Here is a 20819-nt window from a genome sequence, read left to right as displayed (position 1 = left end):
TTGCAATGAATTTGGTTTATCAATTTGACAAAATATTTCATTGTACTAAATATTTCATATTTGGGGTTTCATGTGATATTTTTGAAATATTTTCCGAAAAAATGATATTAAAATTTAAAATAAAAATGTCTTTGGCACAGGGAATTTAAAGAGGAAGAAATATTGAAGAGAAAATAATTTTGAAAACCCGAAAAGAAATCAATGGCGAGGGAGAAAAAATTGTCTTCTATTGTAAAGCCATTTTTCTGTAATTTTGGTAACTTAACATTTTGAACGATATTTCGATAATTTGTTGAGTTATGGATACATAATATTAAAAGAAAATCTTGTTTAAACTTTTATCATTCCAAAAAAATACAAATTTTATTATGATCCAATAATAAATTTTAAAATTATTGATCAAAAAGTATGATACGCTAAAGTATGAAATATATGGGGTATTTTGGGTGACTTTCAAATTTGCGCGATATCTTGAAAATTGTAAGGGCTACAAAAATATAAATTGAAAAAAATTTATAGAGGATATATCTATCTTTCATATTCATGATGTTTCATAAAAATCGAATGGAAATTTTAAAAGTTATGCCCATCGGAAAGACATTACTGAAAAAAATTTCAAGACACTGAAAATGATCAATATTTTTATTTTCATGGCACTATATCTCCGATTATTGTGAAGTTATGGGCTAAAAATTTGCATTAAGCTGCATGCTAATTTCCATATTTTTCCAATAAAGCCAATTTCATTTATATCTGTCAAAAAAACTCCCAAGTTATGACCCCTCAAAGCCAATACGCAAAAGCATAAGAAATATGGGGTACTTTCCGTAACTTTCATATTTGAGCGATATCTTCGTTATTTTCGCAGCTAGTGTAACACGATCCATAGATAATACATGGAAGAAATGTTAGTTGTTCCAAATAAAGTTATTTAATCAAGATCCATGAAGAAATGAAAAAGTTATGCCATCTTGAAAATGATTACCGAAAAAAATTTCAAGGTAGTGAATATCAAAAATATTTTCATTTTCATGTGACTATATCTCCGATATTTTTCGAGCTATGGGAAAATATTGCAAATAACATTTCGAGTGTATTTTCTCATCTTTCAAAAAACTCCATAATTTTAAAGATCCGTTAAGTAGTCACAAACTTATGGTGCCTTAAAGTAGTTGCACAAAAGCAAGGAAATATCAAGGCATTTTTGATAACTTTCAATATTGAGCGATATTTTGACAATTTGCAAAGCTAGGGTAACATGATTCGTGGTGAAGTTATAGCTAAGTTAATTATCTTTCAAAAATCAAGCTCTTTGATAAAGATAGGCCGACAAATTTTAATGTTATGGTCACTGAAAATGTTTACACAAAATATTTTCTACACCGTAAAAATTTGACATTTTCTCATATTTGTGAGGCCATATCTCCGATATCTGTGGAGCTATAGGAAAACATTGTGAGTAAAATTTAGAGGGTATTATGGCATCTTTCAAAAATGTACAAATTTAAAAATATCCCTTAAGAATTTTAAATGTTATGGTCCCTCTGGACAAATGCGCAAATTCATCGAAAATAAAGGTCATTTTGAGTAATTTGAGATTTGGGCGATATCTCGAAAATTTGCGGAGCTAGCGAAATACGGCTCGTGTAGAGTTTGTGGCCAACATAATTATCATTCCAAATCAAGTTATTTCATAAAGATCGTTTAATAAATTTAAAAGTTATGGTCACTGAAAACTGTTGACAGAAATAAATTTCTGGATACTGGAAATTTGAAATTTTATCATATTCATGGAGTCATATCTCCGATATTTGTGGAGCTATAGGAAAACATTGCGAGTAGAATTTAGAGGATATTTTGTTATCTTTCCAAAAAAGTTCATATCAATAATAATCTTTAAATATCTTCAAAATTGAGGCTCCTTAACACAGATACGCAAAATCATCGAACATAAGGGCCATTTTGCGTACTTTAACATTTGGGCGATATCTTGAAAATTTGAGGAGATAGTTAAATACGTCTTGTGTAGAGATTGTAGCCAAGATAATTATCGCCACAAATTAATTTATTTCATAGAGATCGGCTAATAAATTTTAAAGTTATGGTCACTGAAAACTGTTCACAGAAATAAATTTGCGGCCACTAGAAATATGATCTTTTCTCATATTTGTGGTACCATATCTCCGATATTTGTGGAACAAGATGTAAACTTTTCGAGTAAAACATGGAGGATATTTGATTATCTTTCCAAAAAAGTTCATATCAATAATATTCTTTAAATATTTTCAAAATTGTGGCTCCTCAGAACAGATACGCAAAATCATCGAAAATAAAGGCCATTTGGCGTACTTTAATATTTGGGCGATATCTTGAAAATTTGCGGAGCTAGAGAAATACGGCTCGTGTAGAGTTTATAGCCAATATATTTGTCTTTCCAAATTAAGTTATTTCACAGAGATCGGTTGAGAAATTGAAAAGTTATGGCCGATGGAAAATGATTACCGAGAAGTAATTCTACACCCTAAAAATTTTACATTTTCTCATATTCATGGAGCCATATCTCCGATATTTGTAGAGCTATAGGAAAACATTGTGAATAAAATTTAGAGGGTATTGTGTTATCTTTGTAAAAAATCCAATTTCATTACAATCCCTCAAGTAGTTTCAAATTTTTGACTCCTCAAGTCAGATACGCAAAATCATCGAAAATAAAGGCCATTTTGCGTACTTTAACATTTGGGCGATATCTTGCAAATTTGAGGGGCTACAGAAATATGACAGTGTAGAGTTTGTAGCCAAGATAATAAGTATTCCAAATCAAGTTATTTCACAACGATCGGTTGAGAATTTTGAAAGTTAGCCCAATGAAAAATGGTTACACAAAAGAAAAATCAAATAGTTTCATTATTAGAGGATATATCTCCGTATTTTTGGCACTGATTTTTTCAGAACTTTAAAAAGTTATTTTCTTCAATATTTAACTTCCAGTGAATGAAAAATAAGTTGTAATCCTTAAAATATTTGACTAGTCCAATTTTCAGAAAAAAAAATATTTCTTTGTACAAAGTTTTGGTAGAGAATTTCGAAAATGACAGTTTCTTTGAACTATTTTGTTTTTGGAGGGGGGTCAGAGGGTTAGTGTCGTTATATAATTAATTTTAAAGTCGTCTGAGGCCGACTACTTTAATTTTCCACTAAAATATTTCATATATATATATGTATATTGTTCATCAAATGTCCTAGCTGAGTTCATCTAACTTGGTTGTTGGTTTTTTTCCTTTTTTGTTAAATGTTAATTTAAAATTAACTACTATCGTTATTATTTATATAATTATATTATATTGACTATTAAAAATTAACAATATATATTTTTTTAATTTTTTTGTAATTTGTTAATCAACATTTTTTTAAACTGTTTTTTTTTTCATGTTCATTTCCATAAAAAATATGATGATGTGGCATCCAATAAATTCGTTTTGTTATCCATTTTTTTTTATTATTTTTTTTATATATTTTTTGTAACTATTTTGGTGGTTAGAGGGGGGTGGGTGAGGGAGCGGAGTATATGTTGAGGGGGGAATTTTTGGGATATTAAGGATATGAAGAGGTTACTTTTTTTGTTTTGTTCCTTCAAAAAATCTTCTCTGTATATATATGTTTGTTTCTTTGTATGTATGTAATTAACATTTTTTGTTGTTGTTGTTTTGGTTTTGTCTTGACTTAGATAATTTCTTGTTGTTGTTGTTGTTGGTAACAAAAAAATATATATGTGTTAAGGTAATAATTATAACAGCTCAATATTTTTTAAGGATTTTTTTACACAAAATTATGTCTCTCTATTTAAATATATATTTGTATGTGTGTACCTAACATGTGTATGTATGTCGGCTGTGTACTGTTTCTTTTGTTTTTTGTATTATAATTTTTGGTACTTGGTTTTCATGTTTGTTGTTTTATTGACTTGTTGTTGTTGTTGTTTTGTTTTCCAACACTTTTTGTGGTATATTTTCATTTTTTTCATAAATATTTTTTTGGTGTTTTTCTTCATTTTCTTCTTCTTGGCTACGATGATTTTTCTTTTCATTCTAAAATATTTGTTCGATTTGTTCTTGTTGTTGTTGTTGATATAATAATTATTGTTGTAATAATAATAATAATGATGAATTGTTTGCTAATTCTATGTTATTTTAAAGAAAACATTATCTCATAAGTAATATTTAACACAAACACCCGACTCCAGGTGTCGTTTTAGGTGGGAGCTTTGTGAAAATGCTTTACCGCACATAAGGCAGCGGAATTTTTTCTGACCACCACATTCATATCTATAATTGGGGGAGGGATAAAGAAATATACATATATATAGAGATATATATAAAACGGGCAGCAGATGGGTGGTATGATAACTAAGAAAAAAATTAACTAACCTAAAAAAATATTTTTGGAAAAAATATCATAGCAGAGTAAGAGAGTAAGAGAGAGAGAGAGAGCGTGAGAAGCAATTGAAATGTAAGAGAGAAAATTAAAAAACCCCATTCCCTTGAAGTTATGCATCAATTTTAGGCAAAATTTTGAAATTTACAAATTTTCGAAATTAATTTCGAATTTTCGAACATAGAAATTTTATAAAGAAAATCATGATTTCCTCATAAAATAGTCTTTATAAGATTTTAGAAGACATTTTTAAGCAAATTATCGACTTTTACAAATTTTCGAAATTAATTTCGAATTTTCGAACATAGAAATTTTATAAAAAAGATCATGATTTGCTTATAAAATACTCCTCATAAGACAATGGAAGACATTTTTTGGCAAATTTTCGACTTTTAAAAATTTTTCGAAATTAATTTCGAATTTTCGAACATAGAAATTTTATAAAGAAAATCATAATTTACTCATAAAATAGTCATAAGAAGACAATTTAAGAAATTTCTAACCAAATTATGAACTTTTGAAAATTTTCGAAATTAAGTTCGAATTTTCGAACATAGAAATTGTATAAAAAAACACGATTTCCTCCTAACTAGTCTTTATAAAACAGTAAAAGACATTTCTAAGCAAATTATTGACTTTTGAATAATTTTCGAAATTAATTTCGAATTTTCAAACATCGAAATTTTGAAAAATATATAATATTTTTACATAATATAGTCATTATAAGGCAATAGAAGACATTTTTAAGCAAATTATCGACTTTTACAAATTTTCGAAAATAATTTCGAATTTTCGAACATAGAAATTTTATAAAGAAAATCATGATTTCCTCATAAAATAGTTCTCATAAGACAATGGAAGTCATTTTTAGGCCAATTTTCGACTTTTAAAAATTTTCGAAATTAATTTCGAATTTTCGAACATAGAAATTTTGTGACAAAAATATTATTTTTACTAAAAATAGTCATTTTAAGGCAATGAAAGACATTTCTAAGCAAATGATTGACTTTTGAGAATTTTTCGAAATTAATTTCGAATTTTCTATGTTCGAAAATAGTATAAAAATCATAATTTGCTCATAAAATAATCATTATGGCAATGAAAGACATTTCGATGCTATATTCTGATTTAAAAAAAAAAAAATCGAAATTAATTTCGAATTTTCGAAACTAGAAATTTTGTGACAAAAATATTATTTTTACTAAAAAAAAGTCATTAAATGGCAACGAATTACATTTCAATGAAAAATATTGAATTTTAAAAGGTTTCGAAATTAACTTCTAATTTTCGAACATAGAAATTTGAATAGAAAAAAAATCATAATTTCCTAATAAAATTGTCATTATAAGGCAATAGAAGACATTTCTAAGCAAATTATCGATTTTAAAAAATTTTCGAAATTAAGTTCGAATTTTCGAACATAGAAATTTTATAAAACAAATCACTATTTCCTCATAAAATAGCCACTTGAAGACAAATATAGACATTTCGAAGCAAAATATGGATTTTTAAAAATTTTCGAAATAAATTTCGAAAATTCGAACATTGAAAATTTAAAAAATTTATTAAATATACATATTATTTTTACATAAAATAGTCATTAAATGGCAACGAAAGATATTTCGAAGCTATATCATGAGTTTTAAACATTTTCGAAATTAGTTTCGAACATTGAAATTTCTTACAACAATTCAAAAAAAACGTCCGAAAATATGAAGGACCGTGGTGAGTGATTAATTTTAGACGTTTTTAAGTAATTTTTTTTAACTTCGAAAACAATTTCGAAAATTCGAAGATAGGAAATATTACAAAAATATATGTCAATTCTATAGAAAATTACAATATATAACGTAAGATTTTTAAATTCAGCTTATTTTTATAATAGAAATTTGGTATTTTGAGAAATTTTATGTAATTTCGAAAATTCAAACATTGAATTTCTTTTGAAATGTTCACAAACTTGCTAAAACTATCTATAACTTAATTTCTAATGATTTACAGGAAATTAGAAAATTTCGAAATTAAGTTCGCAAATTCGAACATCGAATTTTTTTATCGAAAATAATTTTTTTTCGAAAAATATGTTTAAAACCATATATAACCTAATTTCGCATCATTTGTAAGCATTTTTTCGAATTTCGAAACTATGTTCGAAAATTCAAACATAAGAATTTTCTGGAAAATTTTTGATTTTTTTTCATTTTTCTTTAATAAAAAGGTTTAAAACAATCTATAATTGTATTTGTCATGAGTTAGAGACATTTTTCGAATTTCGAAACTAATTTTTTTTTTTAATTTTTCTTAAAAAAAATGTTTAGAACTATATTTGGATTTGTCATAAGTTGGAGGAATTTTTCTAATTTCGAAAATTCGAACATAGAAATTTTTCGTCAAAATTCGTAATTTCTTTGAAAAATGTTGTTTAAAGTCATTTAAAACCATATTTCTCATCATTTGGAAGCATATTTCGAATTTCGAAATTATGTTCGAAAATTCGAACATAAGATTTTTGATCAAAATGTTCATTTTTTGAATAAAAATTAAATGAAATGTCTTATAATTGAAAAAAATATATGTTTAAAACCATCATAAGTTAGAGGCATTTTTCGAATTTCGAAAATTCGAAAATTTTTTTTTTTGAAAAAATATATTTAAAGTGATTTATAACTTAATTTCCCATCATTTGAAAACATTTTTCGAATTTCGAAATTATGTTCGAAAATTCGAACATAAGATTTTTGATTAAAATTCACAATTTTTCGAATGACAAAATTAAATTACTTTATTTTACAAAAAAAAAATCTCACTCATTTAACTCTCTTCACTCTTCATCTCTCTCTCAAACGAGTTTTCTCTCTCTCAAAAGTCCCTTAATGGCCCTAATTCTCTTATTTTCTCTTTTAATTTTCAAAATTTAATAAGAAAATGTAATGGAATTTGTGTGGACTCACCTGATATGTCGCTGTAGAGAGCTGGCATCCTTGTAACTTTTTAAACAATTATAGCGTGGACACTGATAGCGACCATCGGCATTGATGAACTTGAATAAATCGGAAAATTTCAATTCATACCAATAGTCACGAATTAACGATTGTGGAGGCGGAGGTGGCGGTGATGTTTGACAATTTGACGACGAGTTGCCCGGATTCGAGAGGGATGATGATGAACAGCTGCTGGCACCGCAAGCTAAAATAATAACCAAAAATAAAATGATGGAACGAACGAAAGAAGAAAACATTCCAAAGGTACAGACACAGCGAGCGAGCGAACGAGAGGCCAAAGAAAAAAACACATGAAAGAAAAAAAAACGAGAAGAGAAAAAAAGAGAAGAGAAAAAAATTATTTAAAAAAATGTTGGTGATAAAAAATTTATAGTTAAAAATATTTTGTTTATATATATATAAAAATATTTTAATAAATATAATATATAAATATATATTTTTTAATATTAAAAATAAATTTTATTTTGTTGTTGTTGGTGGTGGTAAATTTGTTTTAGCAAGTTAAAAAATGGTGGTTAAAAAAAGTGTAGTGTTTTTTTAGCAATGCGTATTTTAGCACTTTTAAAAAAATGTGTTTTATTTTTTTTTAATTAGCAACATATATAAAAAAGTATTAATGTGTTTACAACAAAATAAAATTAAAATAAAAATTATTTGAAAATTATTAATAAAAAATTGTTTTAGAAAAAATGTTATGATATTTACAGTTACTTGGTATAGCGATTTTTTAGTGGTGGTGGTGGATGGATGAATTTTTTTGATTTGATATTCGGAGATGGTGGTGGTGATGATGATGAAGTGGTCGAATATTTACTCTCCCCAAACTAGCTGATTTTTTGCAAGCGAGCGAGCGTTATGAGCAATGGCAAATAAAAGCTTGGCGGTTAGGTGGTGGTGGTGCTGGGTGCGGGACTATTTTTTTAAATGAGTTCTTAAACGGCGATGTTTGAAATGAATGATGATTGTGATGATGATGATGGTGGTGGTTATTGAGTTATCTGCCTTCATGATGATGATGATGATTTTTTGCTCTCAGAGAAATAACTATGAAGAGGAGATCAACCCAACCCCTCTCTCTCTCTACAAAGAGAGAATTTTTTTCTTGGCTCTGGAAAAAAAGAAATCTCAACAAAAAAAAATCGTATCAAAAAAATAAATAATTGACTCGAAAATTCTATAGAAAATTTTGTTAAGACACATACGCCATGGTTCTTCTCGTAGTTTATATATATTTATTAAAAAGTACAAAAAATATATGTAAGTATATATAAGTTTATATAAAATTATTTTTTTTTTAAGAATAGTTGTAATTTTTTCCAAATAAATTATATATGGAATGTATAGGTTGTTACTTAACGATTTTCATCGATTAAGTATTACAATAAATTATAGGTAATTTTATATATAAATAAATATAAGCTTATATATTACTAAAGTAAAAACAACAACAAAAAGTTGTTTGTTTAAAAAAAATATTTGAAAAAAAAATCAGGAAATTTATGTACGAAAAAAATTAACAAAAATTAAGGAAATCTTTCAAATCACTTAATTTTATATTAAAAGTTAATAAAAAGCAAAAAAAAAAAAATCATGTTCGAAAATTTTCGGAATTAAAAAATTATTTTCGAACATTGATTTTTTTTTTCAAAAAATTACTCAGATAAGAATAAGAAGACAAAATAATATGTTTATAATGAAATTAAAACAAAAAAACAGTGTTCAAAATTTTCGAACATTGAATTTCCAACGAAAAATCACCTAAAACCCATGAAAAAACATTAAGATCTACGGGATAAGCAATTAAAGTTGTTAAAATTTGATTTTAGACAAGAAAAATTAAGTTCGAAAAAATTTCGAAATTTTCGAAAATTTAATTTTCATCGAAAAATCATCTAAAAATCATGTAAAACACATTCATATTCACAGGAAAAGTAATAAAAGTTGTTAAAACTTGATTATAGACATGAAAAATTAACTTCCAAAAAATTTGGAAATTTTCGAACATTAAATTTTCCACTTAAAATTCATCTAAAAACCCATTAGAATTCATAGGAAAAGCAATAAAAGTTCTAAAAAAATCGTTTTTAGACATGAAAAATTAACTTCGAAAAAATTTCGAAATTTTCGAACATTGAATTTCCATTGAAATATCATCTTAAACACATGTAAAACGCATTAAGATTCACAGGAAAAGTAATAAAAGTTGTTAAAACTCGATCTAAGACAAAAAAAATTAACTTCGAAAAAAATTTCGAAATTTTCGAACATTGAATTTCTATCGAAAAATCATCAAAAAACCATGAAACCACATTAAGATTCACAGGAAAAGCAATAAAAGTTATTAAAACTTGATTTTAGACATGAAAAAATAACTTCGAAATTTTCGAACATTGAATTTTTAGTTAAAAATCATCTAAAAGCCCATGGAAATTCACAAGAAAAGCAATAAAAGTTGTAAAAACGACAAGAAAAATTAACTTCGAAAAAAATTTTGAAAATTTCGAACATTAAATTTCCACTTAAAAATCATCTAAAAACCCATGGAAATTCACAGGAAAAGTAATAAAAGTTATTAAAACTCGATTTTAGACAAGGAAAAATTAACTTCGAATAAGTTTCGAAATTTTCGAACATAAAATTTCCATCGCAAAATCATCTAAAACACATGAAAATTCACAGGAAAGGCAATAAAATAAAAAGAGTTATAAAAAATCGATTTTAGACAAGAAAATTTAACTTCGAAAAAATTACGAAATTTTCAAACATTGATTTTTTGTGTGTAAAAATCATTAAAAATAATTTTTAAACAATTATACATTATTACATTCACACATTTAAGAATTTTATATAAGTTTAAGAACAAAAAATTCCATTTCGAAAATCTGCAAAATTTTTCGAATATTGAATTTTTGGCAAAAAATCAGCAGAAATCTTAAAACTATTACAAATATCATTAGAATATACAATTTTGTCATCAAATTTATGGAAAATTCAATTTCGAACTTAACTTCGAATTTTTCGAACATTGATTTTTTTGTTGGAAATTGAAAATTTACAAAGAATACATCTAAAAAAAAGCCTAATTTTTGTTAATTTTTACATAAATTTCCCAATTTTTTTTATATATATAAAATTAAATATTATTATTACACAAAAATAAATTAGAGAATAATTATTAAATTATATATAGTATATATGTATGTATAAATATGTATATGAGTATATGTATGTATGTTTTACTGTTTTTAACAATATCTTTGTTTTTCGTTTTTCTTATATATTATCGCAATAGTTTTTGGTTTTTCTTCTTTGGGTTTCAATTTTTTTTCTTTTTTTTTTTTTTTTATAAAATTTTTTTTGTAGTTTTTGCTTCGTTTTCTCTCAGTTTCTTTTTTTCTTTGTTATGGTCTTACATATCTATTCTATTCTCATAGTGAATTGTACTGTTTTCACAGGTTTCTATTTTCTTAGTTATTTATGTATGTATTTGGTTTGTTTTAAAAACTATTTGTTATCACTTCTTAATGAATGCGTTATCGTTTTGTATATAGAGATTTGTATAAAAAATAGATATATTTCAATGAGTAGTTGTTGTTTTTTTTTCAATATTTTATCGTTTTCTTTGTCTTCTTCTTTCAAAAAGGAACTTACAATTAATATTTTTTAGTATTCGACTTATAAGCTACAAAATTAGAATTACTTTCAATATTTAATTTGGCAAATTTGTTTTTTAATTTCTTTAATAATTAAAAAAATAATATTTCAAAAAATTGAAGAAAATAATAATTCCAAAAAATATTTTTTTAACTTAATTTCATAACTTTCAAAAAATAAAAAAAAAAAATATTTTTTTTTAATAACTTCAAAAAATATAATTTTAGTTTTTTTTTAAATATAGTTTTAAAAAAATATTTTTTGAAATTATTTAAAAAAAATATTTTTTGAAATTATTTAAAAAAATATTTTTTGAAATTATTTAAAAAAAAAATATTTTTTGAAATTATTTTTTTAAAAAAATATTTTTTGAAATTATTTTTTTAAAAAAAATATTTTTTGAAATTTTTCAAAAAAAAATATTTTTTGAAATTTTTTTTTTTTTTAAAAAAATATTTTTTGGAATTATTTTTTTTTTAAAAAAATTATTTTTTGAAATTATTTTTTTTTTAATTTTAATTATTTTTTGAAAAATACATTTTTTTAAAAATATATTTTTTTAAAAATATAATTGTAAAAAAATATATTTTTAAAAAAATATATTTGTAAAAAAATATATTTTTAAAAAAATCTACGCCTTTGAAAAAAATATATTACAAAAAATATATTAAAAAAAATATATTTAAAAAAATATATTTAAAAAAATGTATTTTTAAAAAAATAATTAAAATTTAAAAAAAAATTTTTTAAAAATACATTTTTTTTAAATATATATTTTTTTTTAAAATATATTTTTAAAAAAAAATTTTTTTAAAAATATATTTGTAAAAAAATATTTTTTTAAAAAGATATATTTAAAAAAAATATTTTTAAAAAAATATATTTAAAAAAATATATTTAAAAAAATATATTTAAAAAAATGTATTTTTAAAAAAATGTATTTAAAAAAAATGTATTTTTTAAAAAATAATTTCAAAAAATGTTTTTTTAAAAAAATAATTTGAAATATATTTTTTTAAATAATTTCAAAAAAATTTTTTAAAAAAAATATTTCAAAAAATATTTTTTTTAAAAAAGTATATTTTAAAAAAAATTTATATTGAAAAAATATATATATATTTTAAATTTATTAAAAAAATATATATTTAATAATTAATAATTCCAAAAAATTATTTCAAAAAAATATATAATTTCAAAAAATATTTTTTTTAAATAATTTCAAAAAAAAATTGTTAAAAAACTATATTTTTTTAAAAAATGTATATTGAAAAAAATATATATTTTTTTAAATTTATTAAAAAATATATATTTATTTTTTTTTTTTAATTCAAAAAAAATTTTTTTTTAATTATGGTTTTAAAAAATATCTTATTTTTCATAGTTTTTATATATTTTTTGAACCTGAGACGACTGGATTTAGTTGTTGTTGTTTTCTATTGAAAAAAAAATTTAGGAATATTTTTTTTTCATTTCAATAAATTAATTGCTTGAGTATTTTCTTAAATATTAATATAAATTATATATAAAAAAATATTTATTTTTTATAACCTAAATATAAGCTGTTGCTGCAATAATTTAAGCAAATTAGTTGAATTATAAAAAATACTGGATTCGAGAGACTCTTAAAATACTACCAATTAGGACAAAATTAAATTATGTTAATACAAAATTCGAAAAAGGGGGGAGATGCGGAATTTCAAATTTAAAAGTGAATGGAAAAAAATTAATTAAAAAAATTTCTCAGTATTTGGCTGAGTGAGAGTGAGAGGTGCTTCCCCTTATTTGCGCGTTTTTATTTTGATTCTGTTATGGAAAATTTTTTCAAAATATTTGAATTTTAAATTCTAACCTAAAATATGTGTCTGTGTCTGTCCACCTCTTTGGATGGCTTCTACGTTCCATGCATTTGAAATTATTTATTTGTCTGTTGGCCACAACAGAATTTTATATTGAAATGTGTTGTGGCTGCAGGTTATGGCTGTTGTTGTCACAATTGTATAATAAAAAAAATTTGCATAATTTTTTTTTAAGAATACAGGAGAAAGACTACAAATTTATACAAAACACACGTAAATCAAATGTAAATTTTATGCAAATTTTCTCAATTGCTAAATTAGAATATTTATGCAAAAATAAAGAAAAAATATTCACAGAATTTTAAAGAGGATTGGTGGATTGACAGACAGACACAACACACACCGAACATGACCAAAATACAAATTTAATTATTTGTTTGGTTTGTAAAAATTGTCTCCTCTCTTTGGCAAAACAAAGTCATATATCATATCGAAGAAAAAAAAAAACTTGGATTGGCTTGTCTCACTCGGCCAGACTTTGGCGTTCAGCAGTTGTGTGGCAATATTTTTCGTAAACACACACAAGTTTTTAAGGAGTGGAAGAAATCTAAATAAAAATTTTTAAATTTAAAAAAAAAATCCCCCTTTTTCCGTTTTTACAAAACTTAAGTTTACACACACATAGACAAAAATACATAATATATAGTCGGATAAATAAAATGGATATTCAATTCACCAATAGGAATATAATATATTAAAAATAAATTTTATATATAAAAAATATATATAATTTTTTTTTTTGTTAAAATGAGATCTTTTTTTGTGAGAGATGCGCAAGCACAAACACATGGATGGAAAATTAAAAAAAAAATAAAATAAAAACTTGTATGGGTGATAAAAAAGTGAAGCAAAAAAATGTCAGTGGAAAATGTTTTGTGAACTGTGTTTGTTTTAAAAAAACGTGTAGAGGAAACAGAAATATTTACATTCAAATTGTGAAAAATGTCTCAAAACTATTTAAAATTGTTAAAAAATTCATAAAAAGTAAATTTTTTGATTTTCGAACTTAAGTTCGAATTTTCGAAATTGAGAAAAATGACTCATAATACAATTTACTATCATTGAAACTAAGTAAAACTGGTAAAGAATTGAATTTCAATCATTTTTGGGAGTTAAAATTTTTTCGAACTTAAGTTCGAATTTTCGAAATTCAGAAAAATGACGCAATATACAAACTAGTATCATTGAAAGTAAATACAAATGCCACAGAATTGCATTTTGGTCACTTTTGGTACTTCGAAAAATTTCGAACATAAGTTCGAATTTTCAAAATTGCGAAAAATTCTTTAAAATATATATTTAATGGTGGAAAACTTCTTAAAACATTTGAAAAATGCTTTGAAATTCATAAAAATGATTTTTTTGAATTTTCGAACTGAAGTTCGAATTTTCGAAATTGAAAAAAATGTCTCAAAACATAATTTTTTATCATTGAAACTAAGCACAAATGCCAAAGAATTGAATTTTGATCACTTTTGGAAGTTAAAAAATTTTCGAACATAAGTTCGAATTTTTAAAATGGTGAAAAATCCATTAAAACATATATTCTTACAAAATTTAAAAGTGGAAAGCATAAAAACGTTTAGAAATGCTTAAAAATTCATAAAAAAGTGGATTTTTGAATTTCTGGAATTTTCGAACTTAAGTTCGAATTTTCGAAATTGAGTAAAATGACTCAAAATACAATCTATTATCATTGAAACTATGTAAAAATGATAAAAAATTCCATTTTTATCACTTTTGGTACTTCGAAAATTTTCGAACTTAATTTCGAATTTTCAAAATTGTGAAAAATCTTTTAAAATACATATATTTTTACAATATTTAATGGTGGAAAACTTATTAAAACTACTAAAAATGCTTTGAAATTCTTAAAAAAAATGAATTTTTTAATTTTCGAACTGAAGTTCGAATTTTTAAAACATCATAAAATTGAAGCAAATTACATCTGGAACTCATATATGATAGAAATACACAAAAATTTTAAGTTTTTGAACAATAATTTTCTTTTGAACTTAAGTTTGAATTTTCGAAAATCCATAAAATTGAAGGAAATTGCATTTATAGCTCATATATGATAGAAATACACAAAAATTTTACTAAAATTTGAAATTAAATTTTTCGAACATAGTTTCGAATTTACGAAATTTCATAAAATTAAAGAAAATGACATTTATTACTTAATTACGATGAAAATACACACAAAAATGTTAGTTTTTAGCCCTTGAAAATATTTTCGAACATAAGTTCGAATTTTCGAAACTTCATAAAATTGATGGAAATTGCATTTATAACTCATAAATGATAGAAATGCACAAAAAAAATCAATTTTTAGACATTTAAATTTTTTTTCGAACATAAGTTCGAATTTTCGAAACTTTATAAAATTGAAGGAAATTGCATTTTTAACTCATATATGATAGAAACACATAAAAATTTCAAGTTTTTTAAGCTTAAAAATGTTTTCGAACTTAAGTTCGAATTTTCGAAATTTCATAAAAGTGGAGGAAATTGCATTTTTAACTCATAAATGATGGAAATACACAAACAAATTAAATTTTTAGACATTTAAATTTTTTTCGAACATTGTAAAAATTTATGGAAAATGTCAAAAAAACACGTTAAAATGATTTTTTTAAATTCCAAAAAATTTCCAGCTCTTTGAAATTTTGCTTCACTTTTTTTTCAAAACCGATTTTTTTCAAATTTCTATATATATTTTTTAAACCGTTTCCATGTGCGATTGTTGCAATGTGCTTTGGATTTTCACAGCCAGCGGCAGGAATTCACGTTGCATTTTGGCAAAATGGGTTTTAATGTGTTTGGTGAGATTATCACTGCGCTTGGCAGCATAACTACACGAGGGACACTGAAACACCGGACGTTCGGCTGTAAAACGACACTCGAAACGACGATGACGCGAGAGGGATTTTCGTGTCTTGTATGTTTTGCCGCATTGATCGCATGAATGCTGATACCAGGTTAGCACAAAACCTAAAATGAGAGATCGAAAAAAAAAAGAGCGAACAAAAAAGAGAGGAACCCCCAAACATGAAGAAAAAAGAGAGGGGGATATGAAGATAGGTAAAGGAAACCAAAAACAAGAATACAAAACAAAAAAGGAAGAAAAATTAACAACAAGGATCGTTGTAAAGATGGCAGAGGACATCAGGCATTTCCCCCCACACACACACATAAGAGAGAGAGAGAGAGAGAGTTGTGTGAGAGAGATATAAAGCGTTATTTACATTAAATAGAGAGCGAGAGCGCACCATCAGAAACGATCACACAGGATATATGTAGATGGGTGGTGTTGGTTGTTGGGTGGTGATAGGAGAGAAAAAAAGAAAAACAAATATGACATGATGAGTATTTTTTGTTGTTGTTGTTGTTATGTGTAAATATGAGTATTATGATGAGAGCGAGAGCTGTTTCTGTTTAAGAGTAAATGTTGAAAGAGAAAAATCAGTACAAAAGAGCAACGGGGTTGGTGTTAGTAAAGTGGAGAAAAATTAAATGAAAAAATGAAAGATGGAAATGAAATTTAAAACTACTTAGAAATAGAATAAGGAAAATAAATTACAGCTAACCTAGAACTATTCGTGCAAAGAAAAAAAAAATTTTTTTTTTTGGAAAAAATTTCAAATAATTTTGAAAAATCGAAGAAAATTAACTTTAAAAAATTAATTAAAAATAAAATTTTGTTGACGAGATAAAAAAAGAAATTTTAAAACTAAACAATTTTTTGAATATTTAAAAAAATCATAAAAATTATAAAAATAAATATTTCGAATAAATTACACTTAAAAATTATAGGCCAAAAAAATTTTAATGATTTTTTGAAATAAAAGAGAAACATATATATAAATATATATATATATTTTTGAATTTATAATATTTTTTAATTGTAATAAAAATGTTTTATAATTTATATTTTTTTCTTATATAATTAATTATTATAAAAATATTATTATTTTTTTTTTTAATTATATAAAAACTAGATATTTTTTTCTTTTGTACACACAAACACATACACAGAAGACAAGAGAAAAAAGCCCACAGAGATGAGGAGTATAGTAGTTGTTGAAAGTAGTAGACCGATCGACCGTCAGAGAGTTCACACACACACAGACACACTGAGGAGAAATCTACTATATCTTATAGAATCAGTTTTTTTTTTTAGATTTTTGTTGATGATAGTAAAGGTAGTAGTGGTAGTAGTAGAGGTGTTGTTGTTCTTGTTGTTGATTGGTTGGTTTGGTTGATAGTGTACGGAGGAATATCTAAAAGAGATTTAGTTATAAAAATAGGTTAGAATAAAAAAATTCAAATTTTGTTGTTGATTTTTTTTTATTGATGAGACATTTTTGGAAAATTAAGATAGAAAAAAAATAGAATAACCAAAAGAAAAGGAAAACCAAAAGCAACCAAAAAGAGAAAAGAACCAAAGAAAGGAAAGAATAAAAAATATTAAATAATAAAAAATATTAAAAAAATCATAATATAAAAAACAAAATTAAAAAAAAATAATAAGAAAAATATTAAAAAATAATAAAAAAATAAAAATATTAAAAAATAAAAAAATAAATAATAAAAAAATAAAAAAATATATAAAAAAAAAAAAATATTAAAAAATAAAAAAAAAAAAAACTATTAAAAAATAAAAAAAAATATTAAAAAATAAAAAAATATTAAAAAAAATATATTAAATATATTAACAAAAAATATATTAACAAAAAAATATTAATAAATATTAAATATATATTAAAAAATATTAAAATATATATATAAAAAATAAAAAGAATATTAAAAAATAAAAACAGAATATTAAAAATAAAGTTAAAAAATAAAAATAAAAAACAATAAAAAAATAAAAATAAAAAACAATAAAAAATTAAAAAATATAAAAAAGTATTAAAATAAAAAAACATATTAAACCAGTAAGGAATGTAGTAAAGTCGGACGACGGGGCCGACTATATGAATATACCCTTCACCACTTTGGGTATATTCAACAGATGAATCCTAACAGACGTCGCATTTTTAAAGGACCCAAGTAAAATGAAATTGGATCCATAAACATGGCATTCTGCAACCGGATATAGAAGCTATATCTAAATCTGAACCGATTTTCAGGAAACTTAACACACATCACTCTAGATCTAATTCCTTACGCTGAGCCAAATTTCGTGCAAATCGAAAGATATATTCGGACTTTGGTGCAACATTTACATTAAATCGGAAGAAAATATATATGGGAGCTTTATCTAAAACTGAGCCGATTTTCAGGAAATTAACACACATCATACTAGACCTAATTTACTACGCTGTGCCAAATTTCGTGCAAATCGAAAGATATGCAGGGACATTGGTGCACCATTTACATTAAATCGGACGAAAATATATATGGAAGCTATATCTGAATCTGAAACGATTTTCGCGAAACTTAACACACATCATTCTAGACCTAATTCACTACGCTGTGCCAAATTTCGTGTAAATCAAGAGATATCTAGGGACTTTGGTGCACCATTTACCATAAATCGGACAAAAATATACATGGGAGCTATATCTAACTCTGAACCGATTTTCTTCAATTTCAATAGGGTTCGTCCTTGGTCCAAATAAGTGACCTCTGCCAAATTTTATATATATTTTATATATAAATATATATATATATATATATATATATATATTATAATACTTTGGTTCAAATCAAAATAATGTAAAACAAAAACAAAAAAAAATTTAACTAAAATAAAAAATAATTTAACAAAAAATATGTATAAATAAACATAAATATGTATAAGTTTAAAGTAATTAAATAATAAAAATTTTTTAAAAAATTTTAATTTTTTTTCTGAAAATATAAAAATTTGTATTATAAAAAATTCTTGTTGCAGAGAAGAGATTACAGTTGAATCTTTGCTGAAAAAAAGAAAATAAAAATGAATTGTTGGTGAGTAAAAAAAATATATATATTTGCAGTGTACTTTTCCAGGTTGGCTGTAAAAAAAAACGAACATCATTTGTAAGAGTGTCATCATCGGATCATCAATATCAACAATAAATAAATACACAATTTTATTTTTGTTTCGTTTTCTTGAGTTTTTTTCTCATTATTTTTTTGGTTGTTATTATTTTTTAATTGATTATGTATATGTTTTACTTTAAATATTACAGCTTAGAGAGAGTGAGAAAAAAAAATAAGAATAAAAAATATATATTTTTTTATAAATTCTTATATTTAGTATTTGTAAATAAGAAAAATGTTAATAAATGTAATTTTTAAATCATTATAAATTTGTTGTTTTTTTTCGCTTAAATTCTAATAATACATGGCAAGACAAAAAAAAATAAATATATGACAATATATATTATAATGAAAAATTAAAAAAAAAATATTATGAAATGTATATATTTAATATACATTATGAATAAAATTAATTATTTATCGAAAAAAATGTATAAAGAATTGTTTGGTTTTTATGCCACTCCAAGAGCTATGGCCATGACAAATAAAAAGTAAGTACAAATATTTAGCCTTTTTTCGTATTTTTTTGTTTTTAATTAAAATAGTAAAAAATTCAAATTTATGTAAAATTATTTTGAAAACTTATATTTATGTTATTTTCTATAAATAAATTTGAGATGTCTTCGTAGTTTTTTGGGAATGTTTGTTTGTTTTGTTTGTTCTTCATTTTGTTTTTTGGTAAATGTTTTTTTATACTTTTTGTGTATAAAAATGATCAAAGAAAAAAAGCAAAAGGTCGATAAAAATAGTATAAGAAGGAAGAGAGATTCACAGAGCAAAAGCCGTATTATTTATTATTTAAACGAATTTAGGAACGGAATTTGGGAAACGAAATTTTCAAAAAAAAAATAAAATAAAAAAAAAAAAATAAAAAAAAATGACATAAAAAAATCATTTGCGAGCATTGCCATACACGTTAAATATTTTTTAATAATTTTTTTTTTTTTTAAATAATCAAATATGTCAATATTCCAATTCTAAGGAGGTTTTTTTACAACAAAAAGTCTGGGTTTATAAAATTTTTGTTATTAATTTCTTAAAAAAAAATTTTCTTTAAAAAAATTATTTGTTTTCCAATCATTCAAATATATTATTGGACACTACATGCAAACATAAGAAGAGTTAGAGAATCAATTTTGAATTGAAATAAAATGAAATAAATTCCTTTAGGTTTTTTTTTTTTGTAAAGAAAAATTCCTTCCATCCCAAAATTTTTGTTAAAATAATAATACATGTTTTTGGTCTTTAAAAAAATTTTTTGTTTATATATAGAAAAAACGTATACAATATTTATTTTTTATTATTATTACAAATTATAATTATTATTTTTAATATTAATTTTTAATCACAAATTCGATATGAGTAGTAGTATAGTAGAGTTAGTTAAAATACAATTATATATAGTATATATATAAAAATGAAAGAGAGAGAGAGAGAGCCTTCCTCTCTTCCTTTCAGATAGACAGACAGAAAAAATGTTATATTTTGAAAACAAAATTGTCAAATAAATAAGACATATATATACGACGACAAAAAAATATTAAATAAATATTATATATAAATAATTGTGATGTAAACTAAATCTACACTAGAAAAATAATTATTGGGAATGCTTAAAAATAAAATATCATAGGGGCCAATAAAAAATGGAATGTTTGTTTTGCTTTGAGTGGTGGGAATGTGCTTATATGAAAAAAATTAAATTAATTTTAAATTAAATTAAGTAAAAGTGCATATAAAGGAGATCTTAAAATTTCTTGGTTTTGGAATATTTTTTTTTTTAAAGTAATGTAAAGAAAAAAATAATTGAAAATAAATTAAATTAATTATTAAATCTATTTAT

General features: G+C 23.5%; 1 protein-coding gene across 1 annotated transcript in view; it reads right to left on the bottom strand.

The window, feature by feature from the left end:
* Nucleotides 1-4133: 4133 nt before the first annotated feature.
* The window catches only part of LOC133323832 (longitudinals lacking protein, isoforms H/M/V-like), a 56941-nt gene continuing 40255 nt past the window's right edge, over nucleotides 4134-20819 (bottom strand). Inside the window, exons 5-6 of the mRNA XM_061532731.1 lie at nucleotides 7383-7617; nucleotides 4134-4322 (exon numbers count right to left, since the gene is read on the bottom strand). Of these exons, the coding sequence (XP_061388715.1) occupies nucleotides 4205-4322; nucleotides 7383-7617 (353 nt within the window). The 3' untranslated portion in view covers nucleotides 4134-4204. The remainder of the gene's footprint in view (nucleotides 4323-7382; nucleotides 7618-20819) is intronic.

This window comes from Musca vetustissima, unplaced genomic scaffold (genome assembly GCF_032173495.1).
Source record: "Musca vetustissima isolate MV318-11 ecotype Yass unplaced genomic scaffold, APGP_CSIRO_Mvet_v1 utg17403, whole genome shotgun sequence".
Classification (NCBI taxonomy): domain Eukaryota; kingdom Metazoa; phylum Arthropoda; class Insecta; order Diptera; family Muscidae; genus Musca; species Musca vetustissima.
The sequence above is the reverse complement of the archived record's forward strand: the minus strand, read 5'-3'. Positions and strand labels throughout refer to the sequence as shown.